General features: G+C 39.2%; 1 protein-coding gene across 2 annotated transcripts; it reads left to right on the forward strand.

Moving 5' to 3' along the window:
- Nucleotides 1–8,445: 8,445 nt before the first annotated feature.
- On the forward strand, nucleotides 8,446–20,476 carry prr13 (proline rich 13). Of its 2 annotated transcripts, XM_034166155.1 has the most exons (5): nucleotides 8,493–8,537; nucleotides 15,578–15,607; nucleotides 16,983–17,082; nucleotides 19,274–19,767; nucleotides 20,226–20,476. In XM_034166155.1, the coding sequence occupies exons 3-5, from the start codon at nucleotides 17,067–17,069 to the stop codon at nucleotides 20,250–20,252; spliced, it is 537 nt and encodes a 178-aa protein (XP_034022046.1). In that variant the 5' UTR covers nucleotides 8,493–8,537; nucleotides 15,578–15,607; nucleotides 16,983–17,066; the 3' UTR covers nucleotides 20,253–20,476. The 2 variants fall into 2 exon arrangements, with proteins under 2 accessions (XP_034022045.1, XP_034022046.1); XM_034166154.1 differs by lacking the exon at nucleotides 15,578–15,607 and having other exon boundaries at nucleotides 8,446–8,537.
- The last annotated feature ends 254 nt before the right edge of the window (nucleotides 20,477–20,730 follow it).

The following is a 20,730-nucleotide window of genomic DNA, read 5'->3' on the forward strand; positions in this document are numbered from 1 at the left end:
GAACTGAACCGAACTGAAACTTTTCACTGAGAGCATGAACTCATATCTGAACCTGAACTTGAATTGGAAGTGTATTACTTTCCTTTTCCATGTTGGATTTATGATTTTGAATGTGATTTGAGAAGACTGTGTTCATTTTGATATGATTGCGAAGCTGTAGGTGTTGCACATAAAGTAAAGGGGAAGAGTCAGCCCAGGAAACAAAATAAGGATTCTAATATAAGTGCAACCTAGGAACAAAAGGACTGGTTTAGTCCAATTTATTTAGTTTACTAGAAAACGGGCTGAACAAAAGGGTACAAAGAGGGTGGAGACACTCCCATTTATTATACTTTCTTTAATGTTGAGAGCTCTTGAACATAGTTTTGTTTTTTGTTTTGTGCTTTTTGATTGTTCAGTGTATGGTATTTCTCATGTTTGTTTACAGTAAATTGTTAGCCTTTTGAATTTAAAACAACGGTCTCTGGTGTAATCAATTCTGCTCCCCACTCCTTAGAACCTAGAACTGGTCCAGTAGCACAGAAAACGGTGTGATATCGGTGTTACATCTTTCCTCACTTGTCTCCTTCTTACACAGACCCTGAGTTTCTGCTCCACACAGATATACCATACTGTTTATATTTCTCCATAACTGATGTAAATTCCAAGACATCATCTCTGTCTTGGAAATGATGATGTATCCATCCCCTGACTTGTCTGAAGAAGACTGAATGTTAAAGTCATGGTTTATATGTGTTACAAAAGCTGCCCTTACTTATTCACACCATCATTTTGGCTTTTAGATTTTGATTTCTTTTAATTCATGATGGAGAGATTACTTTTCACTGTGAGTTTAAAGAACAGAATTTTAGAAATTTTTAATATAGAAAGCCTGAATTTTTGTTGTTTTTTTTTTTTGGTGTCCTAAAAAATTCAAATGTAAAATTGGAGGAGTGGGGGAGAAAATGACCTCCCCCATGCCCCCATAAAACAAGCACCGTTTATCGTAGCTTACAATATAGCTGGCTCTTTTCTGTTTGGTAACCCACATTATTCATACTTTTGTCCACATTTATTTTTATATGTATTTGTTAATACCATTATTGTAGGCTTAACTACACTAAATACTTTATACACTAATTACCATTTTTGTTTATCTTGTTAGCTTGCTAGGTATGGTTGCCTTATTAACGGCTAATTTAGCTCTTCTAACTATAACTAGCTTGCTTTCATTATTTACAATTTTATTTTACATGGTGTATATTTTTAATGATTCATCAGTTTATTTATAGCTTAACCTACTAACAATAATTTAATTTTACTACTTGTCTACATACTAAATTACCTATACTACAATCTTCTTCTGTAATAATATTTAGATTTTAATACCTACTCCTGTATATTATATAGTACCATATTTATTGTATATGTTGTTTATTACTCTTAATATTTAAATATAAGTTTTATATATATATATATATATATATATATATAACACCCTGCGATTTTGCAAGTTCTCCCACTTAGAAATCATGGAGGGGTCTGAAATGTTCATCTTAGGTGCAAGTCCACTGTGAGAGACATAATCTAAAAAAAAAAATAAAAAAAAAATCTGGAAATCACAATGTATGATTGTTTTAGTAATTTATTTGTATGTTACTGCTGCAAATAAGTATTTGAACACCTGTGAAAATCAATGTTAATATTTGGTACAGTAGCCTTTGTTTGTAAATACAGAGGTCACATGTTTCCTGTAGTTTTTCACCAGGTTTGCACACACTGCAGCAGGGATTTTGGTCCACTCCTCCATACAGATCTTCTCTAGATCTTTCAGGTTTGGAGTTTCAGCTCCCTCCAAAGATTTTCTATTGAGTTCAGGTCTGGAGACTGGCCAGGCCACTCCAGGACCTTGAAATGCTTCTTACGGAGCCCCTCCTTAGTTGCCCTGGCTGTGTGTTTAGGGTCATTGTCATGCTGGAAGACCCAGCCATGACCCATCTTCACTGCTCTACTGAGGGAAAGAGGTTGTTTGCCAAAATCTCACAATACACGGCCCCATCCATCCTCCCTTCAATACGGTGCAGTCGTCCTGTCCCCTTTGCAGAAGAGCACCCCCAGAGTATGATGTTTCCACCCCCATGCTTCACGGTTGGGATGGTTTTCTTGGGGTTGTTCTCATCCTCTAAACATGGTAAGTGGAGTTGATTCCAAAAAGCTCCATTCTGGTCTCATCTGACCACATGACCTTCTCCCATGCCTGCTCTGGATCATCCAGATGGTCACTGGTGAACTTCTAATGGGGGACCTTGCTCCCCTGCAGGATTTTAAACCATGACAGGATCATGTGTTACTAATGTAATCTTTGTGACTGTGGTCCCAGCTCTCTTCAGGTCATTGACCAGGTCCTCCTGTGTAGTTCTGAGCTTTCTCAGAATCATCCTTATCCCACAAAGTAAGAGCTTGCATGGAATCCCAGACCGAGGGAGACTGACAGTCATCTTGTGTTTCTTCCACTTTCTAATAAATAATCATAACAGTTGTTGTCTTCTACCAAGCTGCTTGCCTGTTGTCCTGTAGTCCATCCCAGCCTTGTGCAGGTCTACAGTTTTGTCACTGGTGTCCTTAGACAGCTCTTTGGTCTTGGCTATGGTGGACAGGTTGAAGTGTGATTGACTGAGTGTGTGAACAGGTGTCTATTATACAGGTAACAAGTTCAAACGGGTGCAGTTAATACAGGTAAAGAGTGCAGAATAAGAGGGCTTCTTAAAGAAAAATTAACAGGTCTGTGTGAGCCAGAATTCTTGCTGGTTGTTCAAATACTTATTTGCAGCAGTAACATACAGATAAATTATTAAAGAACCATGCATTGTGATTTACAGATTTTTTTTTTCTCTCACAGTAGACATCCACCTAAGATGAAAATTTCAGACCACTCCATGATTTCTAAGTGGGAGAACTTGCAAAATCGCAGGGTGTTCAAATATTTATTTTCCTCACTGTATATATATATATATATATATATATATATATATATATATATATATATATATATATATATATATATATATATATATATATATATATATATATATATATAAAATGATAAAAACTGATAAAAGTGAAGTTATTGTACTTGGCCCCACAAATCTTAGAAACATGGTGTCTAACCAGATCCTTACTCTGGATGGCATTACCCTGACCTCTAGTAATACTGTGAGAAATCTTGGAGTTATTTTTGATCAGGATATGTCATTCAATGTGCATATTAAACAAATATGTAGGACTGCTTTTTTGCATTTGCGCAATATCTCTAAAATTAGAAAGGTCTTGTCTCAGAGTGATGCTGAAAAACTAATTCATGCATTTATTTCCTCTAGGCTGGACTATTGTAATTCATTATTATCAGGTTGTTCTAAAAGTTCCCTGAAAAGCCTTCAGTTAATTCAAAATGCTGCAGCTAGAGTACTGACAGGGACTAGAAGGAGAGAGCATATCTCACCCATATTGGCCTCTCTTCATTGGCTTCCTGTTAATTCTAGAATAGAATTTAAAATTCTTCTTCTTACTTATAAGGTTTTGAATAATCAGGTCCCATCTTATCTTAGGGACCTCATAGTACCATATCACCCCAATAGAGCGCTTCGCTCTCAGACTGCAGGCTTACTTGTAGTTCCTAGGGTTTGTAAGAGTAGAATGGGAGGCAGAGCCTTCAGCTTTCAGGCTCCTCTCTTCTGGAACCAGCTCCCAATTCGGATCAGGGAGACAGACACCCTCTCTACTTTTAAGATTAGGCTTAAAACTTTCCTTTTTGCTAAAGCTTATAGTTAGGGCTGGATCAGGTGACCCTGAACCATCCCTTAGTTATGCTGCTATAGACTTAGACTGCTGGGTTCCATGATGCACTGAGTGTTTGTTTCTCTTTTTGCTCTGTATGCACCACTCTGCATTTAATCATTAGTGATTGATCTCTGCTCCCCTCCACAGCATGTCTTTTTCCTGGTTCTCTCCCTCAGCCCCAACCAGTCCCAGCAGAAGACTGCCCCTCCCTGAGCCTGGTTCTGCTGGAGGTTTCTTCCTGTTAAAAGGGAGTTTTTCCTTCCCACTGTCGCCAAGTGCTTGCTCACAGGGGGTCGTTTTGACAGTTGGGGTTTTTCTGTAATTATTGTATGGCTTTGCCTTACAATATAAAGCGCCTTGGGGCAACTGTTTGTTGTGATTTTGCGCTATATAAATGAAATTGATTTGATTTGATATATATATGATGTCTTATCTTTCTTATGTCTTATTATTATGTATTATTATATATACCTTTTTTCTTGAGCCGCTTGGGTGGGTAGGGAGAGTTCCCATGGGATAAAAAAAAGCTTTTTAACCTAACATCCCTGGTTCTCAAGACCAGGCACCTAAATGACTCTACTCTTTTCTACTCTTCTATTTTACTCTTCCTTTTTAGATATTTAAATATACCTTTGTATACTAGCATAGTTCCACCTTAGAATTGGAATATAATATATAATAAGATATACCTCACTGAATTTTCATGTAGAAGTTCAAGGCTGCCGAAATGTTTTCACAGCACTGCATCTGATTCATGTCGAAACAATTAACAGGCATCTGATGCTAGAATCATGATTCAGATTACAAATAGTTCACACAGAAAAATGGCATGGAGATCATGAGATGGATGGATAACAGGTAAGGTACATTAATAAAACAAAAGTCAAAACCCACAGTGGGTGCAAACCAATACAGGTTCTGTGTAGAAAAAAAAAAAGGTTTACAGTACATTTATATACAAAGTTGAAAATAAATGTCGTGTTTGTCAAATTTATTGGTTAAACTCAGTTATTCTACCTCCCTCCCCCCAACCACACATATACGAGTACACTTTATAATTAGTACAGTTTTGTGGTAAACTATGGTGAGTGGGAGTCAAAATCCCCATCCCTCCATGTCCAAGCATCTAATGGGGAGGGGGTCTTGGTAACAATATTTGGGAAATGTGGTCATTCTTAACCGAATCTTCAAAGTGAAAGAAGGAAAAAAAATATGTGATTATTCTTTATCATATGCAAATTCCTTTGGTTCACTGGTGATGAACAGTGTTTATCACAGTCACTCAAGGATTCACTCGCTCTTTGTGGCACCTTGTCGGTTGAGGAAAGCATTACTGACCTTGACTTTGCAGATGATGCTGTTTGTGGAATCAATGGATGCCCTGACTACTGTTGGGAAAGTGTAGTGACACGGACCCACAACAGGGGGCGTAAATGAATGGACAATGGATGAGCCAAAAACAACAATTTACTGTTGTGAATGTGCACAATGAAATACAGACAATCACAGAATTTGTATGCAGTCAATATACAAAGGTGACGTGTGGGCAGGGTCGAGGATAGAAGATGTCTGTCCAGAGAAGAGCCGGGTCCCACGCGATTTCCACTGCCAACGGGTCTGAAGCACACCGGAGCCGCCAAGTCCTGAGTCCCCAGGTGGCCACCGTCTCCAGCTGTCAGACCTGGTACTGCTGGCAGGAAGCAGAAACAGTTAATGGTGTGTGTGTGTGTGTACACACCCAATAAACAATCAGCAAAAAACGTCCTCTCCTTTGTAAAGTGGGAAAAACACCTCCACCTTTAACACAAGTTCACAGTAATGCAGAGTCAGTCTCCTACTTTAATGCAGTTCGGGGTGAGAAATGAAATCCCTTCACTTCTCCACCATCCATGAACCCGGCAGAGAGCAGCGAGCGAACACCTGGAAACAGATCAAAAATGCGAGAGAGTAACAATGTGCGTACGGTACAATCACGGCTGAGAATTTACCTATTTGGTAGACAATATCTCGGCAGCGAGGTGGAGATGCTCCCCGGTTTTTTTTTTATGGTGATGGTGGTTAGTGGTGAAGATGAGTGACAGCTGGTGTTGATGATGATGAGTGACAGCTGTCACTACTGGTTTCTCCTGTGAGGCGGTTGCACCCTCTCGTGCCTGAAGCCCGCACTTCAGGCAGGGCGCCCTCTGGTGGTGGGCCAGCAGTACCTCCTCTTCAGCGGCCCACACAACAACTACAGTGCTTGAAAAGCTGAGTCTGAGTGCCTGGGTCTGAAATGGGATGGGATTGGTTTAAAAATTCAACATCTGTCATAAATGTACAATGTGTCAACACACAATCCATTTACCATATTCACACACGTACATGCAAAATTTTGAGGGTAACACAAAACGTACAAGACTTACTACCCTGTGCATTGGGGAAGCGGCGAGTGGGGTACTGTTTTCACTAGCCAGCATGTGTGTGCGTAGACAAGATAAATTAAAACAGCTCGATGGCTTTCCTTCAATGTTGGTGGGGAGGTGATTAGATTTTGAAGTAGTTTGGTCAAAGGTCAAAGAAAACATGGTGAAAAATAAACTTTTTTATATCCATATCAGATGGACAATCACTGTAAAAAATATATATACTCATCTGCAAAATATTTGTGATTGATTGGTATGACTGAGGGCAGCAATGTAGCTTAGTGGTTAACATGATGCAAGAAGGCCCTGGGATCGCTTCCCACATCCATTCTGTGTGGACTTTGCGTATTCTCCCTGTGTTTGTGTGAGTTTCCTTTGGTGCGCCGCCTTCCTCCCGCCTCCAAAGACATGCAGGTTAGGTGAACTAGCAACTCTCCACTGCCTGTAGGTGTGAATGTGTGAGTCTGTCTATGTGTCCCTGCAATGGACTGGCAGCCTGTCCAGGGTGTAGCCCGCCTCCAGAGGTGGGAAGATCAATTCTAATATTGATAATATTGATACCAACGCTGGTATTGATATTGAATGATTCTCATGTAAAAAGATCGATACTCAAGCTTTTTTTCCTCTCCCGCACACACTGACTGCTACGCACGCAGATTCATCAAAGTCTACTCTCTGTCTGTAAGAGCAGCGCTGTGCTGTGTCACACAGCATGGAGCAGCGCACCCTTGTATGATGGTTTGTCAGCCCTCTACCTCAGTAGATTTTGTTTTAAGTTGTGTTGAGTGATATTTTTTTAAACAAAAATGTTGATTGTGATAGTAAAGTATTTTGTTGTTACATACAATGTTTGGCAAAATTCTATCATAGGTCTTTTGGATCCTTTGGATCTATGAAGCTTAAATATGAAAAAGTATCGGTATCGATATCAGCGATACTGGGCCTGTATTTACTTGGTATCGGATCAATACCAAAATTCCCGGTATCGCCCACCTCTACCCGCCTCTCACCCAATGACCGCTGGGATAGGCTCCAGCTCCCCAGTGACCCTTGACTGGAATAAGCGAGTGCAGAAAATGAATGACTTCAAAATGCAGTCACACACATGTCAAATGATGAAGTCATACATAGTCAAACCAACAACAACAACAAAAACACTGCAGACATTTGTTCATTTATATTGTGGAGTGTAGAGTATGCAAGGCATGCATCAGCCCTCTGATGCCTTTCACTTCGACTGTGTCCTCAAGACTAAGATCTTGATTCTGGACAGCAAAAATGGCAACGGTGGATGGTATGATGTGGTTTTAATTTGTTAAGAAAAAAAAAACATTCAGGTAAAAATATCTATGAAATCACAGAGGATAAACATATAAAAGACACATTTTCAATGTGGTTGGAAAAAATGAACTTTTGTCATTTAGGTGACTCATTGTTGGGGATGGTTTTTTGGACAATATCTTCAACACTCACTACTGTGTTGCCTAAACGTATCTGACAAATAGCCCATGACGTCATCATGCTCACGTCACACCTTGTGATCTGTGACTCATCCGGACTCCACATAAGACTGTGTACAGGAGGATGTCCTATGTTCCTCCCTGGAGGAATTTCATTCATGCAGAAACACCTCGGGGTAAATCCACACTTTGTGTCTGACGTTTTCTTTGTGGATGGGCAGTGGTCAGGCACCGTTACTGATCTCGTAATTACGAGATCTTTTTGGTGTCTAATTTTTTCATTTATTTATTTTTTAATCCAGTGAATGCAATGCACTTCCCTAATAATGGAAGAGGAGTCTGACTTTTTTGTTGTTGTTGTTTAATCTTGAGGGCACACAGTGTTGATTCTGGATGAGTTACACGTCACAGGGTGTGACGTCACCATGATGACGTCATGGGATATTTGTCAGATAAGTAACTTTTAGGCAGCACAGTAGCTAGTGTTGAAGATATTGTCCAAAAAAACAAAAAAAAACGAAAAAAAAACATCCCCAACAATGAGTCATCTAATTGACAAAAGTTTTTTTTCCAACCACATTGAAAATAAATGTATTTTATATTGTTATCCTCTGTGATTTCATAGACATTTTACATGAATGCTTTTTTTTTTCTTACCGTGAAAACAGGATCAATGGCTGAGGAAGTGCTTTAAATACAGTGCTGTACTGTTTTCTGTCATTTGGCTGAACTTTCCAGTGTTCCTGCATGACGGTGCAAGGGGGCGGGGAGTCTCTAGCGAGGGGCGTGGCTTGCTTCAACGCGGAAGACAAACACGAAGCTGTAAAGTCTGACAAACACAGCGAAGCGAGTGATCAAGGTAAGATTTGATATGTAAACATTGATGGATAAAGGTTATAATAATCGCAAATATGACAGCAAAACCTGGGACTGTGTTAAACAATAATACAGCGTGTTTGTAGTTGGTGTTGGTGAAAGTTGCTGATCTGAGCGTAGTTCAGGTATTTAATCACGTTTGAAACATGTTATGACATGATAAAGAGAATATGTGGAAAATGATAAATAATGTTTACAGCAGGTAAATAAATTTTTTTACTTACTTCAAAATTATGTAAACTAGTATTTGATATGGGTTGCTTATGTATAACATTATAATGACTAATCATTCTTACCAGCCAATGTTCTAGTATTTGCAGTTATACATGTGCAATGGAGCAAATAACCACACACTATCTGTTCTGCTACCCTAAACATAACCTTTGACCTAACCCAATATGCATTTTGTAGATTTTTTTTTTCCAAAAGTGATCAAAAGAAAATCAAGAAAACTTAAGTCAACAGGAAGTGTACCAAACTAAATTTAACATCAAAACACACATAAGGGGGTGACAAGTCCTCATACTTTGGTTTGTAAAGTAAGTGATTATTGGAAGGTATCAGTGGGTAGACTCTACCTACTTACTACCTGTGTGGGCTACCTTCCAAACCAAAGAATCAGGAGTTCATGTCCCGGTTACTTATGCATGGCTGTGTTTCACGTTTTGCAAATATTAACTAGTCATGAATGGGCCTGGAACATAATGGAATTGTTCTACTATGCAAGACTCCCAGAAATGTAATTGATAATGGTCCTACACTTTCGACAGTTTGACGTTTTCACCGTGGGTTATTTTGTACTCCCTGCCACTCACCGTTTTTGTGTCCATCCGTCTCCATTTGCCTTCTGCGTTTCACATGCACTTTACGCCATCATGAGCGGAAGTGAGCGCGCTGTGCACGTATTGTGCACGAAGCCTTGAGGCAGAGAATTTTGCCTCAAAGTATTTTAGTCATCAAATTACTCAAGGGATTATTTCAGCCCTAAAGGTGTAGTAGTATTTTTCAAATTTCTGAGCATTTTATATATATTTTACAAAAAATATATCTTACACCCAGACCCTTTTTGTAATCCTAACTGTGAACCATTCATTCATTTTCTATACCGGTTACACCAATCAAGGGTTGTGGGGGATGGAGCTTCTCCCAGCAGTCATGGGTACAAGTTGGATAGGACACCAGTCTATCGTAGGGCCACATGTAGACAGACGAACACAATCGCACTCTCACCTATGGTCAAATTAAAGTTTCCAATTCACCTAACATGCATTTTTTTGAATGTGGGAGGAAGCCGGAGCACCCAGAGGGAACCCACATGAACATGGAGAGAACATGCAAACTCCACACAGAAAGGACCAGGTGGGAAATGATCCCTTGACCTTCTTGCTGTGAGGCAACAGCACTAACCACTAACCCACCGTGCCACCAACTCTGAACCCTTTAAGATAAAAGAATTTGAAAAGATGCTAGGCAGCTGAGACAGGTTTAGAGCCTTGTTGTGAGACTAGAATGGCTTCCAGAAATAACAGTCATGTTCTGAAGTAAAAAAAACAACAAATGTACAAAAAACATTGCCCCTGCTCGCAAATTGCACAGAACATGTCCTATGGAGCCACTGGCAGGCTTCCTATACTATCTATGATCAAATAGGAGTTGGTCTACCGATATGTAGCGCTGAGTTCAGTCCCCAGACACACTCCCTGTCTGTGTACATGATCAAGATACATTATCCCAGTCCCAGTCCATCCAGATGTAAATGGGTTCCAGCCTTGTCTGGGGAAGTTACCTTTGACTTTCTGGCATGCGGTCATGGCATGTTATACAAGGATATCTGAGCCTGATTCTCAGGGCCTGTATATGACACATACTACACATAAAGGAGTAACCATGATTTGAAGTCCAAATCCTTTGGTGTGGAAGGTAAACTGTTCTGTCACTGGATATATCAGAAGTAGTACAGACATGTAGTTGGATGTGAGCCTTTATGGGGTTTGGACCTATGGATACTTTGTATACTGTATGAAGGGGGATGTGTGAGTTGACTGACTGGATCTCCCCAGCTATTCCTCCAGCTTTCGTGTACTATCCTCAGCTGTTTTAGAATCATCAATGTAATACAACCCCTGGCAAAAATTATGGAATCACTGGGCTCGGAAGATGTTCATTCATTTGTTTAATTTTGTAGAAAAAAAGCAGATCACAGACATGACACAAAACTAAAGTCATTTCAAATGCCAACTTTCTGGCTTTAAGAAACACTATAAGAAATCAGGAACAATAATTGTGGCAGTCAGTAACGGTTACTTTTTTAGACCAAGCGGAGGGAAAAAAATATGGAATCACTCAGTTCTGAGGAAAAAATTATGGAATCATGAAAAACAAAAGGTCGCTCCAACACATCACTAGTATTTTGTTGCACCACCTCTGGCTTTTATAACAGCTTGCAGTCTCTGAGGCATGGACTTAATGAGTGACAAACAGTACTCTTCATCAATCTGGCTCCAACTTTCTCTGATTGCTGTTGCCAGATCAGCTTTGCAGGTTGGAGCCTTGTCATGGACCATTTTCATCAACTTCCACCAAAGATTTTCAATTGGATTAAGATCCGGACTGTTTGCAGGCCATGACATTGACCCTATCTGTCTTTTTGCAAGGAATGTTTTCACAGTTTTTGCTCTATGGCAAGATGCATTATCATCTTGAAAAATGATTTCATCATCCCCAAACATCCTTTCAATTGATGGGATAAGAAAAGTGTCCAAAATATCAACGTAAACTTGTGCATTTATGATGATGATGTAACGACAGCCATCTCCCCAGTGCCTTTACCTGACATGCAGCCCCATATCATCAATGACTGTGGAAATTTACATGTTGTCTTCAGGCAGTCATCTTTATAAATCTCATTGGAACGGCACCAAACAAAAGTTCCAGCATCATCACCTTGCCCAATGCAGATTCGAGATTCATCACTGAATATGACTTTCATCCAGTCATCCACAGTCCACGATTGCTTTTCCTTAGCCCATTGTAACCTTGTTTTTTTCTGTTTAGGTGTTAATGATGGCTTTCTTTTAGCTTTTCTGTATGTAAATCCCATTTCCTTTAGGCGGTTTCTTACAGTTCAGTCACAGACATTGACTCCAGTTTCCTCCCAGTCGTTTCTCATTTGTTTTGTTGTGCATTTTCAATTTTTCCAATCCAATCCACTTTATTTATATAGCACATTTAAACAACAGAACAGTTTCCAAGGTGCTGCACATAAAAATGATTAAACAACTATACAAAACAATAAACCCACTCAGATACTAATAAATAAATAAACATAAAAACAATAAAACAATAAATAAATAAAACATAAAATAAACATAAAAACAATAAAACAATAAATAAATAAAACACTGGGCCAAAGACAACAGAGGCTGCACATAAAAATGATTAAACAACTATACAAAACAATAAACCCACTCAGATACTAATAAATAAATAAACATAAAAACAATAAAACAATAAATAAATAAAACACTGGGCCAAAGACAACAGAGGACCATACAACTCATGCAGAGCTAAAAGCCAGAGAATAAAAGTGGGTCTTCAGACGAGACTTAAAATACTCCACTGTGGGGGCTGTTCGAACGTGGAGAGGCAGAGCGTTCCAGAGTCTGGGCCCAGCCACAGAGAAGGCCCTGTTCCCCCTGGTCTTAAGTCTCGTCCTAGGCACCACAAGCTGGAACTGGCCCTCAGACCTCAGAGCACGCGCTGGGGAGTAAATTTGGAGGAGGTCTACAATATATTGTGGGGCCAGTCCATTTAAAGCTTTAAAAACAAATAATAAAATTTTAAAATCAATTCTAAAATTAACAGGGAGCCAGTGTAAAGACGCAAGAATGGGTGTAATATGTTCATGTTTTTTGCTCCCAGTTAAGAGGCGTGCAGCAGCGTTCGGGACTAACTGCAATCTGTGAAGTGTATTATGATTAATTAAAAAAAAAAGTGAATTGCAGTAGTCCAGGCGTGAAGAAATAAAAGCATGCATGATGTGCTCCAAGTCAGAAAAAAAATTAATTTAATTTTGGTTAAAAGACGAAGCTGATAAAAGCTGGATTTAACAACCGCCTTGACCTGCCTGTCCAGTTTAAGATCAGAGTCCATAATGACGCCAAGGTTGGTGGCTGTGGGCTTCATGTGTTGACTGAGAGGGCCCAGGTCTAATCGAGCTGTGGAACCAACACTGGGCTCAAACACAATCACCTCAGTTTTGTTCTCATTTAAGCTAAGAAAATTTTGAGCCAACCAAGCCTTGACGTCTTCCAGGCACACAAGCAAGGGTGTCAGGGGGCTGCTAGAGTTCTTCTTAATAGGCAAGTAAATTTGAGTATCATCTGCATAAAGGTGATAAGATATGCCATGTTTTCTAAACACCTGACCTAACGGGAGAAGGTATAGGGTGAAGAGAATAGGCCCAAGAATAGAACCCTGGGGGACTCCACAGTTCAGAGGAACAGAAGACGAGGTGGACTCCCCCAGCCTGACAGTAAATGAACGGCCTGTAAGGTAAGAGTGGAACCAGTCCAAGGCTGTCCCCCTGACACCCACACAGTTCTCAAGAAGAGATAAAAGAGTTGCATGGTCAACTGTGTCAAAGGCAGCAGTCAAGTCTAAAAGCACCAAAACGGCAGAATCACCAGAATCAGATTTTTGAGACATATTGCTTTAAGTTTTCTGTCTTGACGCTTTGATGTCTTCCTTGGTCTACCAGTATGTTTGCCTTTAACAACCTTCCCATGTTGTTTGTATTTGGTCCAGAGTTTAGACACAGCTGACTGAACAACCAACATCTTTTGCAACATTGCGTGATGATTTACCCTCTTTTAAGAGTTTGATAATCCTCTCCTTTGTTTCAATTGACATCTCTCGTGTTGGAGCCATGATTCATGTCAGTCCACTTGGTGCAACAGCTCTCCAAGGTGTGATCACTCCTTTTTAGATGCAGACTAACGAGCAGATCTGATTTGATGCAGGTGTTAGTTTTGGGGATGAAAATTTACAGGGTGATTCCATAATTTATTCCTCAGAATTGAGAGAGTCCATATTTTTTTTCCCCCTGCTTGGTCTAAAAAAGTAACTGTTACTGACTGCCACAATTTTTTTTCTTGATTTCTTATAGTGTTTCTTAAAGCCAGAAAGTTGGCATTTGAAATGACTTTAGTTTTGTGTCATGTCTGTGATCTGCTTTTTTTCTACAAAATTAAACAACTGAATGAACATCCTCCGAGGCCGGTGATTCCATAATTATTGCCAGGGGTTGTATAACAATTTTGAAGGAAAATGGTCCACACTCAGGAGGTCAGAAGAAATGCTACGAGGACCTCATGAAAAACAACCTCAAGAGTTGCTCCATTGACTGGAAGACCTGAGAAGAACAAGAAAGGAACCGAACCAGCTGGTGAGCAATGATCCACATGGTAGTGGAATGCGAACGAACAACACAGAGGAGAAAGAGGAAGTAGAGAGAGTAATATCCTAACCGCCAGGAGCCTTCTGCAGCAACCAAGTGCAGCATCTATCAGATCAAGACCGGGCCTGTTCAGTCATCTCCACGTCCACCATCCTGCCTGGGAATCAATCAAGAGACAATCTTCCTCGTTACCAAGGGATTGCCACAACAATTAATAATGCACAACTGGCTTAGAAGTGATTACTAATTCAACATACGATAGCACTCAAAAGGTCAGTCACAGCAGTGGTTCTTTTATTTCATTGGGGAGGTGATGTTCTAGTGGTGAAGCATTGGGCTGCAGACCAGAGGATCCTCAGTTCAAATCCCAGCCTGACCGGAAAATCACTAAGGGCTCTTGGGCAAGGTTCTTAATCCCCTAGTTGCTCCCAGTGTGTAGTGAGCACCTTGCATGGCAGCACCCTGACATCGGTGTGTGAGTGTGTATGGGTGAATGTGAGGCATAATTGCAAAGTGCTTTGAGCATCTGATGCTGATGGAAAAGCACTGTATAAATACAGTCCATTTCTACCATTTGTCCTGTTTTAAAATGCCATCAAAATAAGTTCATCTTTGCTTTCGGCATTGAAAAATGAGCATCAAAACAATTCAGAATTCTCTTAAGTAGGACTCATATCAAACACACTTTTTGAAACTTTATGTCTTATGTCATAAACTATTATTAGATTAGATTAGATAGGACTTTATTATTCCTTTGGGAAGACTCCCTTAGGGAAATTGAGTAAATACAGGCAGCTTCATTACTTAATGTGCTCAGAAGCAAATGGATAAACTTTTGAAAGTGAGATATGTCCAAACTGTGCCCTCGTATGTAGGATATGATGGTTTTCACATTCTCAAAACAGTAAAAGAGAACTGCCTGAGGGATGGGCTTGACACTGCAGTTACAATAGTGTTCAGAATAATAGTAGTGCTATGTGACTAAAAAGATTAATCCAGATTTTGAGTATATTTGTTATTGTTACATGGGAAACAAGGTACCAGTAGATTCTCACAAATCCAACAAGACCAAGCATTCATGATATGCACACTCTTAAAGCTATGAAATTGGGCTATTAGTAAAAAAAGTAGAAAAGGGGGTGTTCACAATAATAGTAGTGTGGTATTCAGTCAGTGAGTTCATCAGTTTTGTGGAACAAAGAGGTGTGAATCAGGTGTCCCCTATTTAAGGATGAAGCCAGCACCTGTTGAACATGCTTTTCTCTTTGAAAGCCTAAGGCAAATGTGACATTCAAGACATTGTTCAGAAGAACAGCGTAGTTTGATTAAAAAGTTGATTGGAGAGGGGAAAACTTATACCAGGTGCAAAAAAAATAAAATAAAATCAGAAGATGCTTGTGTGAAGCTACTTTATTTGCAAGAATCCCCTGCAAAGTTTCTCTGTTAAATAAAAGACGTGCAGAAGAGATTACAATTTGCCAAAGAACACATCAACTGGCCTAAAGAGAAATGGAGGAATATTTTGTGGACTGATGAGAGTAAAATTGTTCTTTTTGGGTCCACAGTTCACAGTGAAGACAGTGAAGCATGGTGATGTAAGCATCATGATATGGGCATGTTTCTCCTACTGTGGTGTTGGGCCTATACAGTAGTGTTCAGAATAATAGTAGTGCTATGTGACTAAAAAGATTAATCCAGGTTTTGAGTATATTTGTTATTGTTACATGGGAAACAAGGTACCATTAGATTCTCACAAATCCAACAAGACCTAGCATTCATGATATGCACACTCTTAATGCTATGAAATGGGGCTATTAGTAAAAGAAAGTAGAAAAGGGGGTGTTCACAATAATAGTAGCATCTGCTGTTGATGCTACAAACTGAAAACTATTATGTTCAAACTGCTTTTTTAGCAATCCTGTGAATCACTAAACTAGTATTTAGTTGTATAACCACAGTTTTTCATGATTTCTTCACATCTGCGAGGCATTAATTTTGTTGGTTTAGAACCAAGATTTTGCTTGTTTACTAGTGTGCTTGGAGTCATTGTCTTGTTGAAACACCCATTTCAAGGGCATGTCCTCTTCAGCATAAGGCAACATGACCTCTTCAAGTATTTTGACATATCCAAACTGATCCATGATACCTGGAATACGATATATAGGCCCAACACCATAGTAGGAGAAACATGTCCATATCATGATTTATTTAACAGAGGGATTTTGCGGGGGGTTCTTGCAAATAAATTAGCTTCACACAGGCATCTTCTTACTGTCACAGCACTTACAGGTAACTCCAGACTGTCATTGATCATCCTGGAGCTGATCAGTGGGTGAGCCTTTGCCATTCTGGTTATTCTTCTATCCATTTTGATGGTGGTTTTCCATTTTCTTCCACTTGTCTCTGGTTTTTTTTAATCCATTTTAAAGCATTGGAGATCATTGTAGATGGACAGCCTATATTTTTTTGCACCTGCGTATAAGTTTCCCCCTCTCCAATCAACTTTTTAATCAAACTACGCTGTTCTTCTGAACAATGTCTTGAACGTCCCATTTTCCTCAGGCTTTCAAAGAGAAAAGCATGTTCAATAGGTGCTGGCTTCATCCTTAAATAGGGGACACCTGATTCACATCTGTTTGTTCCACAAAATTGACAAACTCACTGACTGAATGCCACACTACTATTATTGTGAACACCCCCTTTTCTACTGTTTTTTTTTTTTAAACTAATAACCCAGTTTCATAGCCTTAAGAGTGTGCATATCATGAATGCTTGGGCTTGTTGGATTTGTGAGAATCTACTGAATCTACTGGAACCTTGTTTCCCATGTAACAATAAGAAATATACTCAAAACCTGGATTAATCGTTTTAGTCACATAGCTCTACTATTATTCTGAACACTACTGTATTCATTTATTCTGTATCATTAAATATTCATGCTGAACTGCATTACATTTGCTTTTCTCATAGTTATCCCAATTTTTCTACAAGACTTGAAATCGCCGGTCGTCTCAAAAAAGCAACGACAACAAAAAACAACAAGCAAACATCAGAATGTGGCCGAATCAAGGTATGGACATGTGAAGTGCATTAAATGACTGAGCATATAGGCAGTGGTGGGCACAGATAACCAAAAAATTAACTTCGATAACAGATAATAAGATAACTGAAAAGTTATCTTTGATAAAGATAAACCGATAAACCACCCAAAAATGTATTGGAAGTTACAGATAACCGATAAATTCCGGTGTTGTCTATGGGACATTTGCAGTTACTAAAGAGCTGAAATTGATTTTTAACAGGATCGCTTTTGAAAGCATCAAAAGCAGTAAAAGACCTAAAGAATAAGCAAGAATGTTTGACCATGCTGCCCCCTGCAGGAAGCAGCACAGACAAATCCTGGGAGCACCCACGAAATCAACTCTTTACTAATCATAATCATTTTTCTTTCAACATTCTTCTCCTGCTGGAAGCTCTTGTTTACAACAGCGCTCCCACAACAGAGGCACACTGAGAGCAGCCATAAGGCCAATTCCCTATCAATTTCAACACTCCGGTCAGGCAGAGGTCTTGAAAAATAAAGTCATACTAACTTATGGTTTTTTGAAAATACTGATAGAATAACTCCATTAATGTCAATTCTGTCATTTGTACAAAGTTAAAATATAACATATATCTTTTAATGTTGAATAAGGTACAAATTCTGAGGTTTTGTAACAAACACAGACCGCAAAGCATTCTGGGTAAAAGTGCTAAACAGTGATTGGTTCAGTAATCCATTATGTAAACCAACACGTTAATGTGACGTGTGTCGTGTGTTGGTTTAAAGATAAATGTGCTTTTGTAAAATATTCCTTTTTTTATTTGTAAAAACAGGCATTTTTACGGAGCCCTGGAAGTGTCATCACAATTGCATGTTTTAAAACTTTTATGATGTTGTAAAACGTGCACTCAATATTAGTAAGTAAGTAAGTAAGTAAGTAAATTTATTTATATAGTGCCTTTCACAGACATAAGGCCATGTACACACATTGTCGGGTATTTGTAAAACCGAATATCTTACCCTTTCAGTTTGGGGAAAAAACTTCATCCACACTACGTTGTTTTAAAAAAAAATACATCCACATCGAACCGTATAAATGTGTTGTAATTAGTCTGCCAAACCTTTGGCTGGCGGTACTGATTAAAATTCTATCCAATCAGGAGCCTTATTCTCTTGTCGTCACTTCCACAAAAACTAAAAACATGGCGCCAACCTCCTTCGTGTGGACCGATAAGGAGTCGGAATTACTTCTAACCGTAGTTTTAGAATACAAAGTTAACAAATATATGCACACAAAAAGCGCCTGGACAATGGACAATACCAACACTTTGAGAGCAGCTATGTACCCAGACGTTTAATACTGCCATGAACACTCCTGGCCAGTAGATGGCAGTAGCGGCCTTGAAAAAATGTCAAACAAAATTCCAGATAATCCGTGTCTACTACATTTAAGATGCGTGGAATTTAACAAACGCAAATACACTAACTTCTATAAACCCAGAGAATATATTCACGAGAGTTTTAGGCACTAGAGGTTAATGCTGTTATCTGTGGACCCTGAACAGAGTGTCTGAAATGCATTTGTCCTGTCGTGAACATCTGAGATTACCTTATGCTACCCATAATGCATTGCTGCCTGGCACAGCATGTGCTCACAAAACCTTAAAAATTAGCACATTACTTTAAAACGAAAACATATATCTGATATTTTCATTTTATAAACTTCAGACATGACAATAATTTTAAATAACTTGTCTAAAATGAGTGGTTAAAATTTGAACCATAAGTTAAACATGTATGCCTCTGGATGACTTGGTGACATTGCGATTATATTAGTATGGTGTTAAAGGAAATGACTTTTTTTTTGGTCACCAGTTCTCCTTTGCTTACAGAGGATAGAGTGGTTTCTGTTTGCAGAGGGTAGAACATTAGGAAACTTTTAACAGGTAGGTCTCAACAGCTTTAACAGTTTTAAAAATGTTTTTCACTGTTCAACTTAGTTTAGTACGTTATCGATCTAAAAGTTATCGGACGGTAATTCATCGGAAGATAATTACTCCGATGATGGTTTTTAAATTTATCTAAAAAGATAATCCGATAATGAAAACATTATCTTCGATAATTATCTGTTATTGGATTATTGGAAGTGTGCCCACCACTGCATATAGGTTACCTGAAGTTTAAATAGTGTCTATATCTCTCTGTGTGTCTTTATCAGGACCTCCCCCTCCAATGGGTCCATTAAACCCTGCCTACCCTCCTGGTTACAACCCTGCTTATCCTTCTGCACTTCCAGCAGGAGTTTTTCCCCAAGCCCCAAATCCTATGTACCCACAAGGCCAATATCCTGCTAGCATGACTCCAGGTATGCTCCCAGTACCACCTCCAGGGGCAATGCCCTATCAACCACCAGGACCTCATCCGTATCCTGTACCTCCAGCTGGGTATCCAGTAGTACCACCTGCTGGTGTTGCTTACCCAGGTCCAGGTCAATATCCACATTCTCCAAAGGGAGGTTGCCACAAAGGCTATAAAGGCCAGTGCAAAGGGTGTCATGGAGGGCACAGTAGTGTTGGTGGAGCTTTAATCAGGGGAATGGCAGCAGCAGCTGGAATGGGGCTGGTTGGACATAAAGCCCACAAAAAGGTCAAGAAAATGCACAAGAAAGCACATAAGATGCACAAGCATGGGCACCACAAACATGGTCACAAGGTGAGATTTTTTAAAGGTACTTAATATAGTCTTTGAAGCTTCACCCCCCCCCCCCCCCCCCCCCCCTCCCACTCAAACAGGCAGAAATATAGGCCCAATCCCCAAACTGTCCCTTAACTCCTGCCACTTCACCCTTCAAACACTGGGATTGAAATACAGGGTAATTCCATGGTAATGGAATTACAATGACAAGAGTATGAATGAATGTTGCCATAGTACATTAAAATGAAGAACAGATAAATTATTCCTTCTGGATCAACATTTTATCACACACAACAAATTTGGAATAATGCTATATTAATTGTAATCTTTTAATGTATTTTGAATGTAAAATATTTGGCTATTCAGAATGTATAACACTTTCCTTTTTTTAACTTAAAAATCACGGTGAACCATTCTGTGTTTAAATTATGTAACTTTGAATGTACGGAGCAAACTGATTTCTGTTTTCTCCACAGTCCTCAAGCAGCAGCAGCAGTGACTGAGGCTCTGAGTCCAAATGGACAACCAGTCTAACAATACCTACAAAGGTCAATGTTATATGATTTTAAGAGGTCTGTTTTCTTTCCAAGGGCAGGATTATGTTATGTTGTGTAAGGGCTAATTAAAACACTAGATATAGTTGAAGCTGTTGCTGAAAGCACAACTAGGCCTTGACCCTTTACTATTACTTAACCATGTAAAATAAAGTTTTTTGGTTTATGGTGTTTGTATAAAAGTCATTCTTAATCAGTAAACTTGTATTAGAATGCTGACTGCTTTCTTTCTGCAAACTGTGGTCTTTCAGTTAAGCATTGTGAGTTTGTGGCTGTAAAATCTCATTTCTTGCCTTGATAAGAATTAGGCAAAGGTGGGTACTACTAAATTACATAAGACCTAAATAGATCTTTGTCATTTGGTGGGTGGATTGTATGTCATTTGGCATTAATTATTTGACCCATTGAAAAATAGTCCACTGCACGA

The sequence above is a fragment of the Thalassophryne amazonica genome, chromosome 3 (genome assembly GCF_902500255.1).
Source record: "Thalassophryne amazonica chromosome 3, fThaAma1.1, whole genome shotgun sequence".
Classification (NCBI taxonomy): Eukaryota; Metazoa; Chordata; class Actinopteri; order Batrachoidiformes; family Batrachoididae; genus Thalassophryne; species Thalassophryne amazonica.

Excerpts from the sequence above, each read along its gene's own strand:
- prr13 (XM_034166154.1), top strand. Across the intron at positions 19,768-20,225 it reads ACCACAAACATGGTCACAAG|TCCTCAAGCAGCAGCAGCAG; the intron begins GTGAGATTTTTT and ends TTTTCTCCACAG.